This window comes from Anabrus simplex, chromosome 4 (genome assembly GCF_040414725.1).
Source record: "Anabrus simplex isolate iqAnaSimp1 chromosome 4, ASM4041472v1, whole genome shotgun sequence".
NCBI classification, from domain to species: domain Eukaryota; kingdom Metazoa; phylum Arthropoda; class Insecta; order Orthoptera; family Tettigoniidae; genus Anabrus; species Anabrus simplex.
Genome location: NC_090268.1, coordinates 59,827,002 through 59,847,070, shown reverse-complemented (window position 1 = coordinate 59,847,070; position 20,069 = coordinate 59,827,002). Strand labels below are relative to the sequence as shown.

At 41.4% G+C, this 20,069-nt stretch overlaps 1 protein-coding gene across 2 annotated transcripts in view; it reads right to left on the bottom strand.

Moving 5' to 3' along the window:
- Window positions 1-20,069, bottom strand: part of Klp31E (kinesin-like protein 31E) — a 580,309-nt gene that overhangs the window by 380,430 nt on the left and 179,810 nt on the right. For both annotated transcript variants that reach the window (XM_067145074.2, XM_067145075.2), the window contains exon 2: window positions 5,406-5,628. In XM_067145074.2, the coding sequence (XP_067001175.2) occupies window positions 5,406-5,628 (223 nt within the window). The remainder of the gene's footprint in view (window positions 1-5,405; window positions 5,629-20,069) is intronic.

Sequence of the window (20,069 nt, the reverse complement as noted above, 5' to 3'; positions counted from 1 at the left end):
GATTACGACCTGCCCACAAAGTTTTATTGGATAACAGCAAAAACTTATACACAAGGCTATGAAGAAACACCTTATTGGTGGAAAATTAATTACGGAAATTCCTGATTGGCTACATTCAAAACAGGCGGAAAGAAAGGATTAATATTGCCAACACACAAATGACAGAACAAAATTTAGTATAGACAAAACTTATGAATAAAAAATTTCTTCAAGAAAGTTCCTTCCTTCACACTAGAGTGCATAATCATAGTTTTTTGGTAGAGACCTCTGTTAGAGAATGTCCACACTTCTTGATCAATGAAAAACAAAAGCAAATGAAAATCACACAATGACATCTTCTGATAAACAGTAGAGTTAGTTCAGTTGTTGAAGTTCCGGGTATCTCCAGTAGAGAAGTTTCAATTGGCGCAAGATTTGAACTTGCGTCGTAGAGGTGTACCACCCGGTACAATCATCATCATCATCATAATTTTACAGTTCCAGTTTCCCGGTTACTGTTGGTGAGCATTTTCCATTCTGTCATATTGAGATACGTTCCACTGTTATAATGTCCTCCAGAGTCCTTCCCCGATCTGCAATGTCCATCTTTATGATGTCCATCCAATGGATTCTTGGTCTTCCCACCATCTGTTTCCCTGCCACATGTCTCTCCAAGTAAACATATGCTCTCCTTGTTGGCCCCATTCTCATTACATGCCCAAACCACCTCAGTCTGGACATGCTGACCCAATCTGACAATGATGTAACAATCCCAGCTTCCTTCCTAACCACATCATTCCTGAATTTGTCCAGTTTGGTTTTTTGAATTGTGGACCTAAGGAACTTCATCTCGAATGACTGCAACCTTGATGAGATTTTTAGCGAGGGTGCAGGTTTCATTACCATAGGTTAAGATTGGTATGAAGTACTGATTGAACATCACCAGCTTTGATTATGTTGGTACTTCGGGATCCCAGAGGAGAGTACGTACTTGCTGGTAAAACTGAGAGGTCTTCTTCACTCTATTTGCCACCTCTTTTGTGGATAGTGTATCTCGAGATTACACTGCCGAGGTATGTAAAGCTTTCCACACTTTCTAGTGGATGGTTTCCTAGCATGATGTTCGCTGGTCGTCCCTCTCTGTTTATTGCCATCAATACCATTTTGAGTTTGCTTATCTTGAGACTGAACTCCTGGAACTTAACCTTCCATTCACTCAGTCTCGACTGTACTTGTTCCTCCTCAGTTTCTCCCCACATCATGACATCAGCAAAGGCCATTGCATTTAGTTCAGAGGTTTTCTTTATATTCATTATATCATCCATGATTGTGATAAACAATAATGGGGATAGTCCACTGCCTTGCTGGACTCCACTTTCGGTCTTAAACCAGGATGAATGTGTCACCCAATTGCACACAGCGGGAACAGTTCTCATACAGCATCTGAACTTTCCTCACCAGTCCCTCTGGCACATATCTTTTTCTCAGGCATTTCCATATCTTCTCTCTTGCAATGCTGTCATATGCCTTCTCAATGTCAAGGAAAACCATAAACAGATCTTTGCCTTTTTCCCAATATTTTTTCTTTACATACAGACACTGAAGATTAGGTCTGTTGTGGACCTGTTAGGCCTGAAGCCATACTGTTCCTCTTCCAACTGTGGCACTAAGAAGACTGTCAACCTGCTATCTAAGATTTTCCTAAGAATCTTAAGCCCATGAGAAAGGAGTGTTATTCCCTAGTAGTTTGAGCATTTTCGGCGATTTCCTTTCTTAAACAAGGGGATAATGAAACCCTTGTTCCAATCAGCAGATATCTTGCCATCTTTCCAAACTGTGTTGAGCACTCTGTGTAGCCACTGTGAAACCCGGACTCCTGCTGCTTTAATCATGTCCACACTGACTTCGATTCCTGGGGATTTCACTTGCGGCATCATCTTAAGGGCTGCTTCTGTTTCTGCCCAAGTAATGGGAGATTCCTCTGTGCAGGTTTCAACAGCTGGTTCTTTTGTTCTCTGATCTGCTTCTGTCCTGTTCAATAGGTGATCAAAATTATTCCTCAGAACCTCTCTGATGTCTTCTTTTCTGGCCAGGTTTCCATTAGGATCCTCAATTTCTTTGATGGTTTCAACTGAATTCCTTTCGTTTTCGATCACTGAACAATAGTTGATATTTCCTCTGCTGTCTTCTTAAGTTTTTGAGTAAATTTCTCCCAGCACTTTTATCTTTTCTTCTACTACTCTTATAACCCTAAATTTCTTGTCCCGGTAAACTTGCTCGAGGTTTGATGTTCCCCTTGTCCCTTACCTGTTCTGGCTTGGATTTCTCTCTATCTTATTCTTTTTGGGCTATTTTCATTTCCTTTATTGAGGATCTTACCCTTTCGTTCCAACTCATTCCACCAGGGTGTCTTTTTCCCTACAGCCCCAGCATTTGCCTGGTGTGAAAATGGGAAACCACGTGTTGCCTTTATAATCCTGCCATTGATGTATTGAATCTCTGTAATACCATCTAACTCTTTAGACAATATCAATTCCTTTTCTCATCTCCCTGTTACCATTCCAGTAGAGGGTATAGTTTTTCCTCAACTCTTTCTTCCCTTTACCTTCCCATTTAGTTTCACTCAGGCCTAGAATTGATATTTTCTTTCTCTCTATGATGTCCACTAACTCTTCACATTTCCCAGTGTAACTCAGTACATTAATTGTTCCTATTCGAGTGTGTTATCTTCTCCGAGGTTGTTGCATAATCGCAAGGCTTGGCCTTGGCTGTAAGCCATCATACCTGGTGTGGGTCTGCGGGTGCTGCTGTATACTGAGAGTTCTTTGTTTGCATCCGAGGCTCGTGTAAGTGTTGAAAGCGATTGCAGTTACTCTCCAACTGACTTGCTAGGCCTAACGTTACAGAAGATTTTCTGTCAGGGTCATCTCCCTTAGCCTTTAGCGGTCCCCTGCCACATCTACAAGGCAGCAGCTTCCAGTTGAATTTATGTGTCATTTCCTACACAATGGCTTCAACAAGCCCCCTAAGGGTAAACTCCACTGCCCATAGCCATTGTTTCTCCCTTAGTTTGTCAGGTTTGGTAACTGCCGCCCAACCCTCGGCCACAGTCGCAGGTAGTACTGTCTATCGCATACGGTAGCAGGATGCACCCGACCTTGTAGACCAAAATTACTCCACTTCTGAGCTGACTTTCATCATAACCTGATGTCGTCATATTGCATATAGCTGTGTACTATTGGTATCAGCAAAAGTGCCGTCAAAGGGTAATTCTGTGTTACATGTTCCAATCATGCGTCTGGAACCTGCTTATTCAGAAGTCCTTTTACCATAACTCATGTTCTGATGGGTGGTTTACAACAAGTTTTTTTAATATGTTGAAGACAAGAGATTACATCTCAAGACAGTGATTTTAATTATGTGTCAATAATATGTCAGCAGGACACTACCACAATACTTTAATACACCACATGTTACATTTTATTCAAAAATATTGTTTCATTGTAACTTATTTTTTAAGACTAAATTTCTACTGAAGATGGCTCTAAAATGGGTTGAAAAATCTATGGTTAATGTGGATATATCATCTTTATAGATTAATATATTCAACAGGATTCATTTTACATACATATTGGTGTAATTAAATTTAGCCAAATCAATCTCCTCTCACCAATTTAATTCAGTATCCCTTCGTGATTCGATCTATCCATTTCAACTTCAGCATTCTTCTGCAACACCACATTTCAAAAGCTTCTATTCTCTTTTCTTTTTCTGAGATAGTTATCGTCCGTGTTTCACTTCCATACAATGCCACACTCCATACAAGTCTTCAAAAACATATTTCTAATTCCTATATCAATGTTCGAAGGGAGCAAATTTATTCTCTTAAGAAAGCTCTTCCTTCCTTGTGCTAGTCTACATACTTATTTTCTAAAACTTATTTTCTCTTAAACTTTCCTAGTTTTTAAAAGTTTATCTATAGGTGAAATATGGTTTCTTTTCATATTGTGTGACCTGATATATGGAAGAAAATAAGCTCAACATTAGCAGATATTTCAACTAAAAGAAGACCAGCGTTCCCTAGGTACATAATATTAATACGTATTTGAGTCGCCGGGTGTTGTAAATTAAAATTTTAATAATGTAAAACTGTCTATTATAATGATAAAACTTCACTACTGTCAGCATAATTGCACCAATTACATCAGAGTTTAAATGTTTAGCTTGACTATCACGTAGTGTCGTGTGCAAGTGGTGCCTCAATTAGCACAGAATTGCATGCGAGCACTAGATTCCATACGACGTTACAAATCCGTATGGCACTCAACAGCAACAGAGTGGCAACCAGGTGTTACAGGATTATGAATGAGCAATAGAACTCTTTCTCTTATTGCTCCCTCAATTCTGAGGATCATAATCTGCGAGGAGGCTGTTGGTCAGTGGTCTCCATCTCTTGCAGTCCTTGGCCAGACATGCTGCACCAAATATATTTGACCATCGAGTGGGAATTCTATGATATAGATGTTGATTCCCATAGGGAATCTGAAATATTTGTCCCAAATGAGTAAATTTATAATACCAATATAAATGGTCCGTTATTGGACATGATAAATTTTACAGCTAACTCATTCCTGGTTGCCAGCGTTTCACCCTCATGTGCTAGGTCAGGCTCATCAGTTGGTACCTAGCACACCTACCAAAACGCTGGCTAGTGCATACTCTAGGTACACAATATTAACATGTATTTGAGTCGCCGGGTGTTGCAAATTAAAATTTGAGTAACAGAAATAGTACTTTGGTACTGTACTTTGGTATTATATTGGGAACTCTATGTCGGGAACATTTCCAAGAGTGGTCAGTTTATTATGCTGTCATTCCCTCATCACATAGTGATCCCAAAGAATTGTAAAACTCTTTGTTGACATATTGAATATAATCTGATTCTGAGGTTGAGCTGGTTTATAATGCAATCATTGGTGCGAGCTGCCACCCAAGGTATGCTTAACATTCTTCGCCAGCACCACATTTCAAAAGAATTGAACACTAGAAGTTCATAATACTCTGTTAGAACTTGTTTGTGATATTAACACTAAATCAGTTCAATATTGCAGTTAATGTTTACCCGTTTGATATTGTCAGTGCACTGAGGGGAATAATTTGAAATGTTATCATATTCGTTTATTATGTAGTACTGTATATCCAACCCATCAACTCATTTCTGCTACCTGGCTGACAAAAATTTCTGGGGAGAATACTGAAGGCAGTAACATTAGCCAAATATATTTGTGTCAAAACAATATCCATTTATGCCCAACTTCATTTTTTTACTATCTTGCAGTAAATGTTGCTAACTATTTCCTGCAAATGAAAGGGCAAAATCAATTCTCAACTTAACCTACTTGCATGCATAACAAGAATTTCTTTACCTGACCATATGCGAGAATTGTGGCATTGTAGCCCTCTAACGAGCCTTCAACCAGCTTTGCCACACAGCTATTATATACTTCTTCTTGCTGGACGTGAGTGTCGAACACGTAATCGTATGTGAATGACTTGTCCGATCCAAGCGTAACCTGCGGTTCTCCAGGAGTGACATTAGTACATATTCGGCACATGTCGATCTTTTCACGTGGTATCATAGGGCGGATTCTGTAAAAGATAAAAAAACAAATATAAATTTGAGTAACAGAAATAGTTATCCAGACAGAAATGACAACACACTGTACTTAAGCAATAAATCTATAATGCTACTAGCAGAGTGTGCCCTAATTCTAGTCCAGACTAGAACAGAATTCTTACATTTCCTTGAGGCAACTAAATCATCTCTGACAACAAGTACATTCAAATCGCTAAATGCAGAAAAGGAACATGTCCTGTATGACAAACTTTAGAGAAATGGAAACCTAAAACTATATTACTTCGTCCAGTACTGTTTATTATACTTTATGGTAATTAGAGATTCAAAGCATATGTTCAGAAACTTTTTAATTTTATTTTCAAACATCTAATGTCATACAGTCTACACATGCAGAATCAATAAGAGAAGTTTCGGTTTTCATTCAATCAATCAATACTGATCTGCATTTAGGGCAGTCGCCTAGGTGGCAGATTCCCTATCTGTTGTTTTCCTAGCCTTTTCTTTAATGATTTCAATGACATTGGAAGTTCACTGAACATCTCCCTTGGTAAGTTATTCCAATCCCTAACTCCCCTTCCTGTAAATGAATATTTGCCCCAATTTGTCCTTTTGTATTCCAATTTATCTTCATATTGTGATCTTTCCTACTTTTAAAGACGCCACTCAAACTTATTCGTCTACTAATGTTATTCCACGCCATTTCTCCGCTGACAACTTGGAACATACCACTCAATTCCGAATGGAAAATTCTAAATTCCCATGGAGGGAATTAGATATTTTTCATCAATAGAGCATGTCAAAAATGTAAAAAACATATGTAAGGCTTTTCAGGCATTTGCTCTATATCTAATTCCCTCCATGGGAATTTAGAATTTTCCATTCGGAATTGCTAGGCGGGCAATAATTCCATTGTGGAGATTTATCTCCAGTATGCAGTTATCAGACTGTGCCTCTTATAAGAGCTTCTGATAAGTTCACCTGCACACACCCCAGCGTCAGTGGGTAGGGTCTGACACATCCCACTCTGATGAGTCTAGTGTCAGACCTAAGACAAAACGCTGGTTAATAGAGCAAACGCCTGAAATGCCTTACATATGATACGTTTTTGACATACCACTCAGTCGAGCAGCTCGTCTCCTTTCTCCCAGTTCTTCCCAGCCCAAACTTTGCAACATTTTTGCAACGCTACTCTTTTGTCGGAAATCACCCAGAACAAATCGAGCTGCTTTTCTTTGGATTTTTTCCAGTTCTTGAATCAAGTAATCCTGGTGAGGGTCCCATTCTGCATACAACGTTGCTTAACCGTTAATGAGTGGACAATAAAAACAATTTTTGCTGTGTATGATACACTTAGCCATTAGTGACTGCATACAATATTTCTTGGCTGAAAAACATATTATAAAAATATTTTATAACCCAAAATATGTGTTGAACTGATAGATATTTTGCTAAGCTCAGGAATGAAAGAATAAAACACTACTAACTTACGTTAAATTAGATTTTTCTGTTAATCATCATTGCAACAATGAATGCCATGTGTGTGTGTGTGTGTGTGTGTGTGTGTGTGTGTGTGTGTGTGTGTGGCGGGAAGGGTTGTCGGCGGAAGTGAATAATGCAAGCAAGTGGCGACAATGTGTGCAGTTCAGCAGAGACAAAACTATAGCGCCGGCGAATTGTTGACGCTCGTGATAAGGAAGCTCGTAGAAATTAGACGCTGGTGAACAATGGTGCATGCATCCAAAACGAGCTAGAGTTAGTGAATCTTCACTCGCCCATACAGAGACCGAAACGGCAGGAGCGCGGAGTTAGTCATAAGCGAGTCGTCTCGAGTGCGTCAATAGAGTGTGTAAGTGAACAGTTACGAGACGGTCGCGAGTTCGTGACGAGTCATTCATCGGAAGCGAGTCTGTCAGACGAGCCCACGAGTCTTGTGACTGGTGAGGTGAACTGTTCAGGAATGACACTGTGCTATGGAGGCAGTGTTGGCGAACAGGAGTTCGATGCACCGCCAAGCATGTAAGGAAAAACTGTATCGAGTGGAAAACTCAAACGCGAGTGGACTTGTTAAATTACTGTAAACTGCTATTCAATAAATTTAGTGAATATAGTACAACACACTGATTAGTGATTTTAGTTTTAAGGGTCCTGATAATCTGCCACAATCTCTAACTATACGTCATGAAACATACAGTATAGGCCCATAAGAAAAGCTGGTGCCGAGCGAGTTGGCCATGCGGTTAAGAGAGCGCAGCTGTGAGCTTACATTCGAGAAATAGTGGGTTCAAACTTCACTGCTGGCATCCCTGAAGAAGATTTTCCCATTTTCACACCAGACAAGTGCTGGGGCTGTACCTCAACGCCATGGCCGCTTCCTTTCCACGCCTAGCCTTTTCCTATCCCATCGTCGCCCTAAGACCTGTGTCGGTGTGACGAACCACAATTTGTAAAAAAAAAAAAAAAAAAAAGACAAAAAAAGGTTAGTCTTCAACGATACTGTCACTTTCGTGTACGTCAAATCTGGTGGTTAGTCTAATAATTTACTTCAGAAAATGCCATATGTGTCTGGAACACATTTTTTTTAGACTTTCTTACGTATTTCTTCTTAACTCACAGATAATGATTTTCAGAATAAGCTTACTGTGTCGGCAATACAATTTCTTCGGCAGCACTATTCCTAATTGTAAGTTTGAAACAATGTGTTATTAAGCCATCAGTAGTCCAGTACAATCAATAGTCACCATATACTCTAGTTTGGTGCAATAGTATTCAAAATAAAAGTACTTTTAATCAGCAAAAGATTTCTTGTTTTGCGTTAGTAGGTACCTAATTTCCCACTAACAAATCTGAGAAACATGATTCTTTAAAGAAACATAACTACTGTTGTTTCCAATTCATTCTTGAAATTGATTGACTTGAATCTGAAGGGTCGAGAAAAAGTCTAACTACAAATTCAAATTAAACAATATCACACACCATACTTATTCGAATCTCGAATTCAGAACAATTCCTACTTTTTGAGTAGTTCCGTGAGTTGTAATGACAGTAGTTTTGGATCGGTAGGAAAGTTTAGGCCTAACCACTGTCTCTTAATCTATATGCAATATTGACATTTTATCACGTGCCCCAATGCTCTACCTTCCAAGCTTTCAGTAGGCAGTGGAATGTCTTATTCCATCTGCTGACAGCTGTCAATGAACTCCAAGAGGACTTCAGCGATGTTTAGACATTACGAGCAGATTTTCCTGGTTATCGAAACTCTAATCGCCGTCAGAAGACTACTCAAGGAACATACTAGAAATTGGCAACGGGCCGGGAATCTTTACCCGAAGCACGAGCCAGCACGAGCTAATCCTACGTATGCGAGAGCTTCACGCTTCACTGTGGAAAACGCCGGAATCGTTATGCAACACTGCTATGCCGGTAATTTCGAGCTCGGTTACTTAGAAATTAAAGTACGTAAGAGTTAACTTACATAATCAAGAAATGAGAAACAAAAGAACATCCTCTTTATGCACTAGATGTATGGAACAATGGAACTGCATGACTAAATGGTTAGCGTGCTGGTCTTTGGTCACAGGAGTCCCGGGTTCGATTCCCGGCAGGGTCGGGAATTTTAACCATAAATTGGTTACTTCTGCTAGCTGTGGACTCCAAGTGAAGTGCAACCGCTGTGGTGGTGATCACCACTACACGGCCTGCGCAACACTTAAGGAGGCGCCGGTGTGCGCCAATTGCGCGGGGGGCCACCCGGCCTCCCACCGCAGTTGCCCAGTCTACAGGGCCATGGCGCGGGCAGAGAGGAGGGAGGCCCGGCGCCATGACCCACCCCATTCCAGGAGGCCCCCGCCTCGGCGGGCTTGGCCTCATTCTCCGGGATCGGAGACTGGGTACGAGGTACCCCAAGGAGGTGGAGTCGTGCGACAGGCCCTAGTGGTACTTGACGCATGGCTCCGCAGCCGGCAAGGACCGCGCTAGTCCCAGCAGTGCCCAGACGGACTGATCCCCAGGCGATGGAATGGCGAGGAATTGGTTTATGTTTTGTGCATGTTACCTGTTCCTAACTAACACAACCTCTGGTCTTTTTCCAGCCCACATCCTTGCATGTGCTATCACAAGATGTCAGGTTTTACATGTAGGCTCTTTCTTCTTTCTGCCTATGTGGTTTTTCCCTGACCCTTCAATACCATACCTTAACACTATCCAACCAACACAAACTTTGCCGTGGTAGCGAGTCTGACTCGGAAACCGGCAGATACTCCTTGTATCACTTCCCACTCTTCCCTGCTATCTCTTTCTTCTTCTTAGAAATAATAGCATGTCGGAGGCCATGTAGATTGAGTCGTTGGTCACGCGGGGGGGAGCGGGCTTCGGGGGCCCCCCCGAAGAAAAAAAAAAGGCACAGGGGATAGATGTATGTGTCGTCTTCATCATTTCATGCTCATCATATCAAAAGGCCTGCATTTGGCGAAGCTTGTCCTCAAACTCCTGGCACTAAACGCCATATCATTTACCTAGAAGTCGAGAGTGGGCCTCCCGACTGACCAGTAGTGTTGCCAGGTGTAGGGTAAAATCCCTAAAGTAGAGATTTTATGTCTTGTACGGACTGAGGGATCTTTTCGAAAAATTGACAAATCGTAGGGATTTTATGATTGTTAATATTTTATGGCGATTACCTAAATTACTTGTAAGTTTGTGTTTAGGAAACTAAATTACAGAAGCCTCTGTATGTATGGTTATATCATTCACAGTACGCTGCATTACAGCAGAAAGGTATTTTCAGTGGTCTCCTTTTGCACCCACCTCCATTATATTACATCAGAAATGGACACCCCGTAACCGCTCTCCACTATAGGCGTTTAAACTGTTTCGCCTAGCAGCTTGAGTGAATCATCTCCGTCTACAGCTTTTCCCACACCTGTGGGTGCGAAATGAATCGCACATGTGGAGTTGACCCTGTTTTACGGCTGGATGCCCTTCCTGAAGCCAACCTTATATGGAAGGATGTAACCACTATTGCGTGTTTCTATTGTGGTTGATAGTATAGTGTGTTGTCTGAATATGAAGAGGAACGTGTTGGAACATACACTAACACCCAGTCCCCAAGCCAGAAGAATTAAACACGATTAAAATCCCCGACACGGCCGGGAATCGAACCCGGGACCCTCTGAAAGGAAGGCCTCAACCCTGACCATTCAGCCAATGAGCCGGACAACAGCTTGAGTGAATATGAATCCGCAATTGTATCTGAAAGATGTTATTGCTGCTCATATCAAGAAGCCCGAAGTAATTATCGGAGACATTATTCAGATTTAATCCAGAGCATCCCTCTAATGTGTTGCCACCTACTGAAATTTTAATAGGGGCATCGGCAGAAGAATCAACATCAATTTGAAGAAGTTAACTTAAGTGTATTCAATTCTACCAAATAGCTTTCGAATTGGCTGTGAAAAGAAGTCCTCTTCAAAGAAAAGAATTCTCCTGATTTGTTGTTGTACCCTGCCATTGTTTTGGGACATCAGATGAACGGTCCCGTGTTGAGTTAAATTACACAATCAAGAAATCTGAAAAGTACATCCTACTTACGTAATAGATGAATGGAACATGCCGACTACTTTTCTGATCACGAGAAACTCCTAGATTACTGGAACAGTTTAAATTAATATAAAACTTTCAATCTAGGTTTAATATTCAGACATATTGGATTAAGATCGGGGGATCTGGAGGGCCATCCACGATATTAAAACTTAAAAACGAATTAGGTCTAATTATTCACCTGTAGCAGCTTTATTACGCATCAAACTGAATATCAGAAACGCAATGACACAAGTTATTTTAACGGTAGGATGTACCGGGTGTGCAAAATAAAACTGGCGCGGAAAATATTTACAATAGGACTGACGCGGATAGACCCTTGTTCATGACATTAAACAGAAGATGCTGGAAATGGCCTCATCTGAATAAATTAAAAACAGAAGATCAAAAAGTCCCCAACTCCATTTCACTCAAACATCACGCGAAGGTTCGTCCGGACGCTTTAATGCAAGCACAACAGTAAATTGGTAAGGATACAGATGCAGGTATTTTTTTATTAACGTTTCGACACGACGATCTCTTAATTCCCACTTGCACAGATAAACGGCGTTGAGATTTCGTCGGACTTCGTTCCAGACTTTCCTTCACTCGAGCAGTATTTTCTGTGTGTGAATTCTTTCGGATTCGCTATAGAGCCCGTTTCACGCCACTTTGCCATTAAGTTTTGTATTGCAGACTCTGCTGGAGGTTTCGCCAAAACACTTGCAGTCTTACACTCTTGCGCTAACAGTTTCGCATGGGTTTTCCACGAATCGTGCTTCGCATAACACCAGACAATGAACACACGCTGTTTTATCGTAAAGCGCCATTTTGTACTGCATTCAACTAGTTACTTAAAACGTCTGCTTTTCTCTCTCACACACGTAATGAGACAGCGACGTAGAAGATGCCCACGCGCAGACATGCGACAGCAATCGATTGGAGCATCGAAATCACGGTTTCCAGCATTTCCTCTTATTCGCTGTTCTCCTGTTCATCGACTAGAGTCAATTCCGCGTCAGTCTTATAGTTTCCGGACCAGTTTTATTTTTCCCACCCTGTGCAAACAAGACAGCAAGCCAGCGTCATCTCAATCACATGGCATCTCAGGAGCCGAGATGGAAGAGGAGAACCCTGTTGATGAGATCAAGTTGTCATTACCTACGCCCATAGGAGAATGCACTTAGTAGCCAAAAGTCGCGTGAAAACACAATGTGATGTTAATAACGAGCCGCTCCTCTGCGAACTCTCAAAACGGCAGCAACACAGCGAGGCATCGATTCTACAAGGTGTAGGAATCGTTCTGGAGGGATGTGCACCCACGCATCTTGCACTGCTCCCTGCAATTGGTCTTGTGTAGTTTGTGCGGTATTCATGGAGCGTACACCAGCACCAAACAGCATCCCATAAATGCTCTCGATTGGATTAAGATCGGGGGATCTGGAGGGCCAATCCATGGTCGTAACTTCACTGAGTGCTACTCCAACCACCTGCGTGCCACCACAGAGCGGTGACAAGACGCATTGTCCTGTTGAAACATGGCATCTCCATCAGGGTACTCTAGGGCCAGAAAGGGATGCAGATGGTCTGAAAGAAGGTCGGCATAAAGTGCACCTGTCAGCGCTCCCTGCAGCCGGCCAGTGGGGTCTAATCGTGACCATAAGAACGCAGCCCAGACCAGAACTGAGCCACCTCCCGCCTGGACACAACCTTGCTGACGCGCAGGATCCACAGCTTCATGGGGCATACGCCACACACTCACACGCCCATCAGCTCGATACAACTGGAACCGGGATTCATCAGACCATACCACACGCCACCACTGTTCCATGGTCAATTACAATGTTCGCGGACCCAAGCACGTCGGTGAGCTCTGTGTCGAGATATCAAGGGACACGAGTTGGTCGTCGACTGGTAAAGCCTATGCGGTGCAGTTGCCTTCTTACAGTTCTAGTAGAAATGTGTTCCTAGTAGAAATGTGTTCGACTCCCAACATTCAACTGGGCGGTGATGTGACTCGCAGTAGCCCGTCGAGCACCCAGTGTGGTTCTGCGGAGGTGAAGTGTTGTCCGTTCCTTAAAGAACTGGTCTTCCCGTGCGGCGGTTTACGCGGGTGGTTAACATACTCTCTGCGATATTGAAGATCCACCCTCGACACTACTGACCTCGGAAACCCGGATTCAGTGTAATCTGTGCAATGCTATGACCCATGCGCCGTGCGCCGATGAACATGCTACGTTCAAAGCCGGTCAACTCGCGACGTGTTTCCATCTTCACGACATTGGTAAATGAAATGGCGTATGGCTTTTAGTGCCGGGAGTGTCCGAGGACATGTTCGGCTTGTCAGGTGCAGGTCTTTTGATTTGACACCCGTAGGCGACCTGAGCGTCATGATGAGGATGAAATGATGAAGACGACACATACACCCAGCCCCCGTGCCAGAAAAATTAACCAATGATGGTTCCAGTTCCCGACCCTACTGGGAATAGAACCCGGGAACCCTGCGACCAAAGGCCAGCACGCTAACCATTTAGCTATGGAGCTGGTGTCTGTGACAGACTCTTCAGCTACACCGCAGATATCCGAAACGCTCAGAGGTCATACACAGCACATTTTGTAATGAGACACCCTTCCTGTGTATTTACAAGGTAGAAAAGTATTATGCAGCCATTTTGGTTATATACCTATTACAAAGAGTGTATAGTATATACATCCGCACTGAAATAACTACCATTTCTGTATAGCAATTTTTCTGCAACATGGGGATATTTTGGACGGTCAGTAGGAATTTTTCTTTCCAACAACCTGGCAACACTGCCGCCCAGTAGACACAGAATGAACGTTATACCGTTTTAAGAGTGAGCTGTGTTAAGAGAACACTTACAACTTTATCAAATGGCTTTGGAGAACACAGACCAGGCGAAAGCAAAACTAAATGAGAAATTTTCATTTTACGGAATATTTCAAATAGCTGAAGTTCTGTTTAGGTAGAATTTTCCCAAATTGTGGATCCTCTGACATATGTGTTGATTAAGTTCAGTGTCTGCAATGTTTTGCCACACTAGCGTGCAAAAGTAGTTCCACATCGTCTCTCAGCAATCACTTGTGTCAAATTCAAACCTAAGACTGTACCCAAAGAAACCAAGGACAACAATGTTCAAAGCATAGTCTGGCATCGAGTGCATTTAATAAGTTTTGAAACGATGCTCCGCATAGTTTATAATGGACCTGGTGCCCATACCCTCGTGTGTAGCGGCAAATAACCTTATACTTTAAGAATGTATTCGTAATTGCTAACCCCATATTAGCACAGGAGTCCAATAAACGCTTCTCATTCCCATTAGCCTCCATATCTTCCCTAGAATTACAATTAATTACCTATTACCTTTTCGTATCCTTCAGTTCTATTTCCAACTCTCTCACTGAAATTTCCCATTAGTAGTATCCTATCCCTACTGTTGACCCTGACTACGATATCACTCGATGCTTCATGAAACTTGTCAACTCCATCCTCATCTACATCCTCAAATGGAGAATAAACTGAAACAATTCTCGTCCTTATTCCTCCAACAGTCAAATCCACCCACATAATTCACTCACTTACGTGCGCAACGAACTATGTGGCATGCAATCGTGTTTCTGATGACAGTCCTACTCCACACTCTGCCCTGTCAAGAATAATTTATAATCTCTTATCTCTTCATCGTTATCTTCCTTTACCCGAATATCATTACCTCCTAACCCATTAATGAAAAAATGTACTAATTCATTTGGTTTAGAAATAAAGATTTCTGAAGTTAAAGGTACGTAGTTTCTACTTATTACATAGTATGTGCAATGCGTTATTATGCAAGTATGAAACATATTTTAACAATATTGTTTAATATTCATTAAAGGTTAAAAAATTATAAGCAACTTGTACATAAACTTCACAACACACGTTTAGGCTAAATTGACCAACAAATTTGTTACAAGAAACGAGTTACAGTGTGTTAACCAGACCTACTCTTAGCATACTTGTCAGATTTCATGTTTCGAGAATTACTGCATCCCATATTCTTCATCAGCATAATTTATAGTCCTTGTTTTGCCAATTACATGGCTCTAAAATATTTATTTTCCGGTATCAGACGAACTATTTGCTTAGATAGCTTCAGCAAAGTATATTTCACCTGCCCCTAGCATCGCTCAGAGAGCTGAGGAAACAAAACCTTGATCTAAACACAAGTAAAAACAATCAAATTAAGTTCATTATCAACGGCCATTACGTAATTTCACGGAATAAAACCGACTTCGCAGCTGTCAAGAGTGCTTTCGACCGATTTCTATGCAGTACTCAGTAAACGACTCCCAAGATAACATTTGATGTTTTAAGTCTAAAACCTAAGTACCTCGTTTGAAAATTGTCAACAAATTAACAATTAACGAATATCGTAAAGTCTATATTGGCGAACGTGTCAACATTTCAAAATGAGGTACACATGACATACAGAAGCGTGTAACTTTTAGCACAAAAAACGAGATCATTGTCAACTGAGTTACCAACACTCTTCGACAGCATGAATTTCTGAAAACGTACTCTTCGCGTTTGATGTTTGACTCCTCCCAGAATTTCATTCTTGGTCTGAGTATCAGAAAAGAGTTTACACAGCCTCGTGGTGACGAATGAACAGCTGGTTGATATGAGAGGCTCTGAACACGATCGCTGATTCAAACAGAAGGCCTGCGCGAACACCTGAGGAAGTCTTTGCACCGATCGCATATCTTGTACGTCAATTCGCCGACTATCTTCCATGTGCTGTGTAAGCCACGCACATCTACGGATATGGTATGAAATTCTCATTTCGAGAACTAAAATGTCAAAAGTTCATCAAGGTAGACACCTATTTAAGCTAGTTCACACAGTTGCGATCAATGGTACTCTTCACGGGAAAAATGAGCCCGGTAACCGTAGTTAACAAATAAATGTTTTACTAAGAATAGGATATTAGATGAAGCGGCTTACGTGAAGCTACAGAAACTGACAAGAGGAGGGTTCGTTACCTACGGAACTAATCGACAGGGCCATATACCATTTCGCGGAGGTCTGCACTAAGGACGCATACAGGCACCAACAGACTACAATAAATATCTGGAACTATATATGCATTAATGATAAAGTGATCAGCAATCTAGTGCTTCCTCTACATTTTCAAACAACACAAATAAATCTAGGAAATCACAAACATAGAAAGATTCTAAACGAAATAATGTCGACAGGCTTAGAACTATGATATGAATAAGGAGAACACGATTTGAATCCGCGATAACCTTTGTCTGCCCAGTATAGAATGAAATGCATTCCTTTCTTGTACATCCCAAATAGCCCAGCGGCAGACAGCTACTTCAACTACCGGTACATTAAGCAGCAAATTGAAGACGCGGTAGAAGGGGAGAGTAATTGTAGCTGATGAAGGGGTGAAGACAGACGAGACAAAGTCTAAATATAAAAGAACCAAGGGGTTCGAATGAGTAGGATGTGTTTCAAAATAAACTTTTCTTTCTTTTCGTGACGAATATATTTAGGCGTTTCCGAAACCTACAATCCTGCAGAAATCACAATTATGGGAAACAAAGAGAAAGCACGTACATCGGATCTCTAACTAACCTACAGTTCGTATCTTCTTCACATTGGCAACTGCACCGAGCAGAGAAGCTTTCGCTAAAAAAGGCCACAACTTTATCGTAGCTTTACAGCTCTGCATTCGGGAGGCGGTGTGCTGGTCACGCCGTCGGCTGTCCTGAGAATGGTTTCCCGTGGTTTTCCATTCACATCATTAACGCGAATACCGGGGCAGTTCCTTTTATAAGCCACGGCCAACCCCCCTCACTTGTTTCGCACCTCAAATCACCGGTACACATCTTGGCCCGAGGGAGGACGTCACCCTCCAATAGGCCGCTGTATCACATCCGGGTACGGAAAGAAATTGTTTTTTTTTCTAGTTGTTTTACGTCGCACCGACACATAGGTCTTATGGCGACGATGGGACAGGAAAGGGCTAGGAGTGGGAAGGAAGCGGCCGTGGCCTTAAGGTACAGCCTGGTGTAAAAATGGGAAACCACGGAAAACCATTTTCAGGGCTGTCGACAGTGGGGTTCGAACCTGCTATCTACCGAATACTGGATACTGGCCGCACTTACGCGACTGCAGCTATTGAGCTCGGTCGAAATTATTGTAGTAGTAGTAGTAGTAGTAGTAGTAGTAGTAGTAGTAGTAGGATGAGGAGGAGGCAACTACTCTTAATCCATAGCTCCCAATTATTATGTTATGTTTTTACAAGTTGCTTTACGTTGCTTCGCAACAGCCCATTAGCGCTTGATCTACAATCCTCATGCCCCACCCCCACCTACTGTCGTTTTGGAAAACCAGCACAGCCAGAACACAAGTGACAAACGTACTGGAAAGGCCAAACGAGAGTTTCCTTTGGTAACTAAAGCAGCTCACAATATTGCAGGAATCAATGAACAAATTAATTATTTCATTTCTGAAAGAACGGACGACACTAATTTTACTACATCCTTTTAGAAGATAATAAATATGAAGATCTCTGGTCTGTACTCAAGCTCTGTTTCAGTTTGTTCCATGGTAACGCACCTGTTGAAACAGCCTTTCTAACAAACATTTTACTAGTTTATAATAATCTAGAAGAATTACCTGTGTCCCTTAGAATTATCCGCGATACCGGGAACAACTTGTAGTTTGAGAATGTGACTATCAACAGAACAATGTTGAGCTCGGTCAGAACTTTAAGAAGAGGATATCAATCGGACATGGCAAAGAAAAGAGGCGTGGAATCAGAAGAGGATAACAGGAGAATGGAGAAGAGGGCAGTTTAATTGCAGTTGGAAAAGATGAAGGAAAAATATTCTACATTGAAAGAGAATAGGAGGATGCTGAAATTAAGAATAAAAAACTTGTTGAAAACAAAGTAACACTAATAAATTTTCATGGAATAGGCCTACAGGTTTTCTTTTTGAGTCTCATTTTGTACGACTGATTTATCTTCAATATCGGAAACTATTGTGAATACATGGCTACTTTTCAACTGCAGTATTTTAAACCCACTAGAGTTAGTATTAGGTTACTGTAGTGAAATACTCTATTTATACGTCAGCTGTTACTTTATTCCTAGCAATTCTAGCGTAATTTCCGTTAACGGGAAGTGAAATGGAATTCCACTGTTACAATTAAAACTGTCATATTGTATTATCTGTTTCATGTCGTATGGAACCAGTTTTCATTTATACCCATACATTACCGATGAAATAATTGCTTTTTTTTCATCAAAGTGTTTTTAAAGAATGATGAATGAGTGAATGAATGAATGAATGAATGAGTGAATGAATGAATGAATGAATGAATGAATGAATGAATGAATGAATGAAAATCTATAAGGGGGAGTGGAGGCTGAGTTTTCCTTTTTATCTTTGTAAAACGTTCGATGAATTAACATTGGCAGTTTTCGTGAGTCAGGAAAAATTAAGAAAAAAATTCTGTGGACACACTGTTTTACCTGACCTACAGCCCTGAAGGGCTTTTGCCTACCAAGCTTCTCAGCCCGAAGGCTTGCAGATTACTAGGTGTCGTGTGGTCAGCACGACGAATCTCCTCCGCCGTTATTCTTGGCTGTCTAGACCGGGGCCGCTATCTCGCCGTCAGATAGCCCCTCAATTCTAATCGCGTAGGCTGAGTCGATCTCGAACCAGCCCACAGATCCACGTAAAAGTCCCTGACCTGGCCAGGAATCGAACCCGGGGCCTCCGGGTAAGAGGGAGGCACGCTACCCCTACACCACGGAGGCGGCACTGTGCCTTACTCTGGGCCATACTCTACATTTTAAGTCTTCAATATTTAAGAGGAAAACCAAACTTCTTTCAGTGTCTGCTCAGTTATGTTCCTATTTTTTTACAGTTACGTTATCCATAAAAACAAAACCGTAACGACCGTGTGTCTGTACATTGACTATTTCAGCGAAATTTCCATGCAGTTATCCGTTTCAGATGTAATAATGACCATCTGAATATCTGTTAGCTTTAGTTTCCTGAAAGTCCTCATTTTACCCCTCCCCCAAAGCAAGATTGCGGCACAATCTAGCATACGAGCTAGAATATTGAAAGTTGGTCAAATGATGTGTGTCTGTAACCGACAGAAAGCTTCCAAGGTCTTTAGATATTTCATAATTTACCCACGAAAAATATCGAAATATTGAGGCTATTTTAATGTCTGTACAGACCTTCGTTTCGAGGTATTTCGTGGCTAAACGGTAAGTCGTATCACAAAACGGATGGCACAATCTCCGTTCAATTTGGAGTGATCTTCAACTCTGTTCCTATGACGTTTTGTCGTATCTATTCCTTATGCGTTAGATCTGTATTTCTCAATTTTACGTACTTTGCACTTCGTACACGTATAATTCATAGCTTGAATCACTTATACGAAGGATATAATCATCTAATTCTATACGAACATTGGCCCATATGTGAACCAAATTCTATGTTTGTAGCTGTCACACAAGTATCCAAAAGTAATGCACTGCGAGAAAACCTTACCCAAATTTCACCCTATTCAATGTTTCTAACTCAATCTTACCCATAAATAGATGAGATAGGAGAAAATATACGACCAGCCGTTTAGACCGCTAAATGAGGCGTCTTATGTTGCAATCCGTTTGTCGATATGACGCATCGTTTAGCAGCAGTTAATTTGTAAATGAAGGTTTGCAATATTGTAAACGTGCATATACGATCTATATATATTCATTGAAGTCTATCTGTAGCTATGTAGAAAGGGTGTGTTTGCCATTGTAATTAATATTTTACATCGACAGTGCCTCAGCAGGAG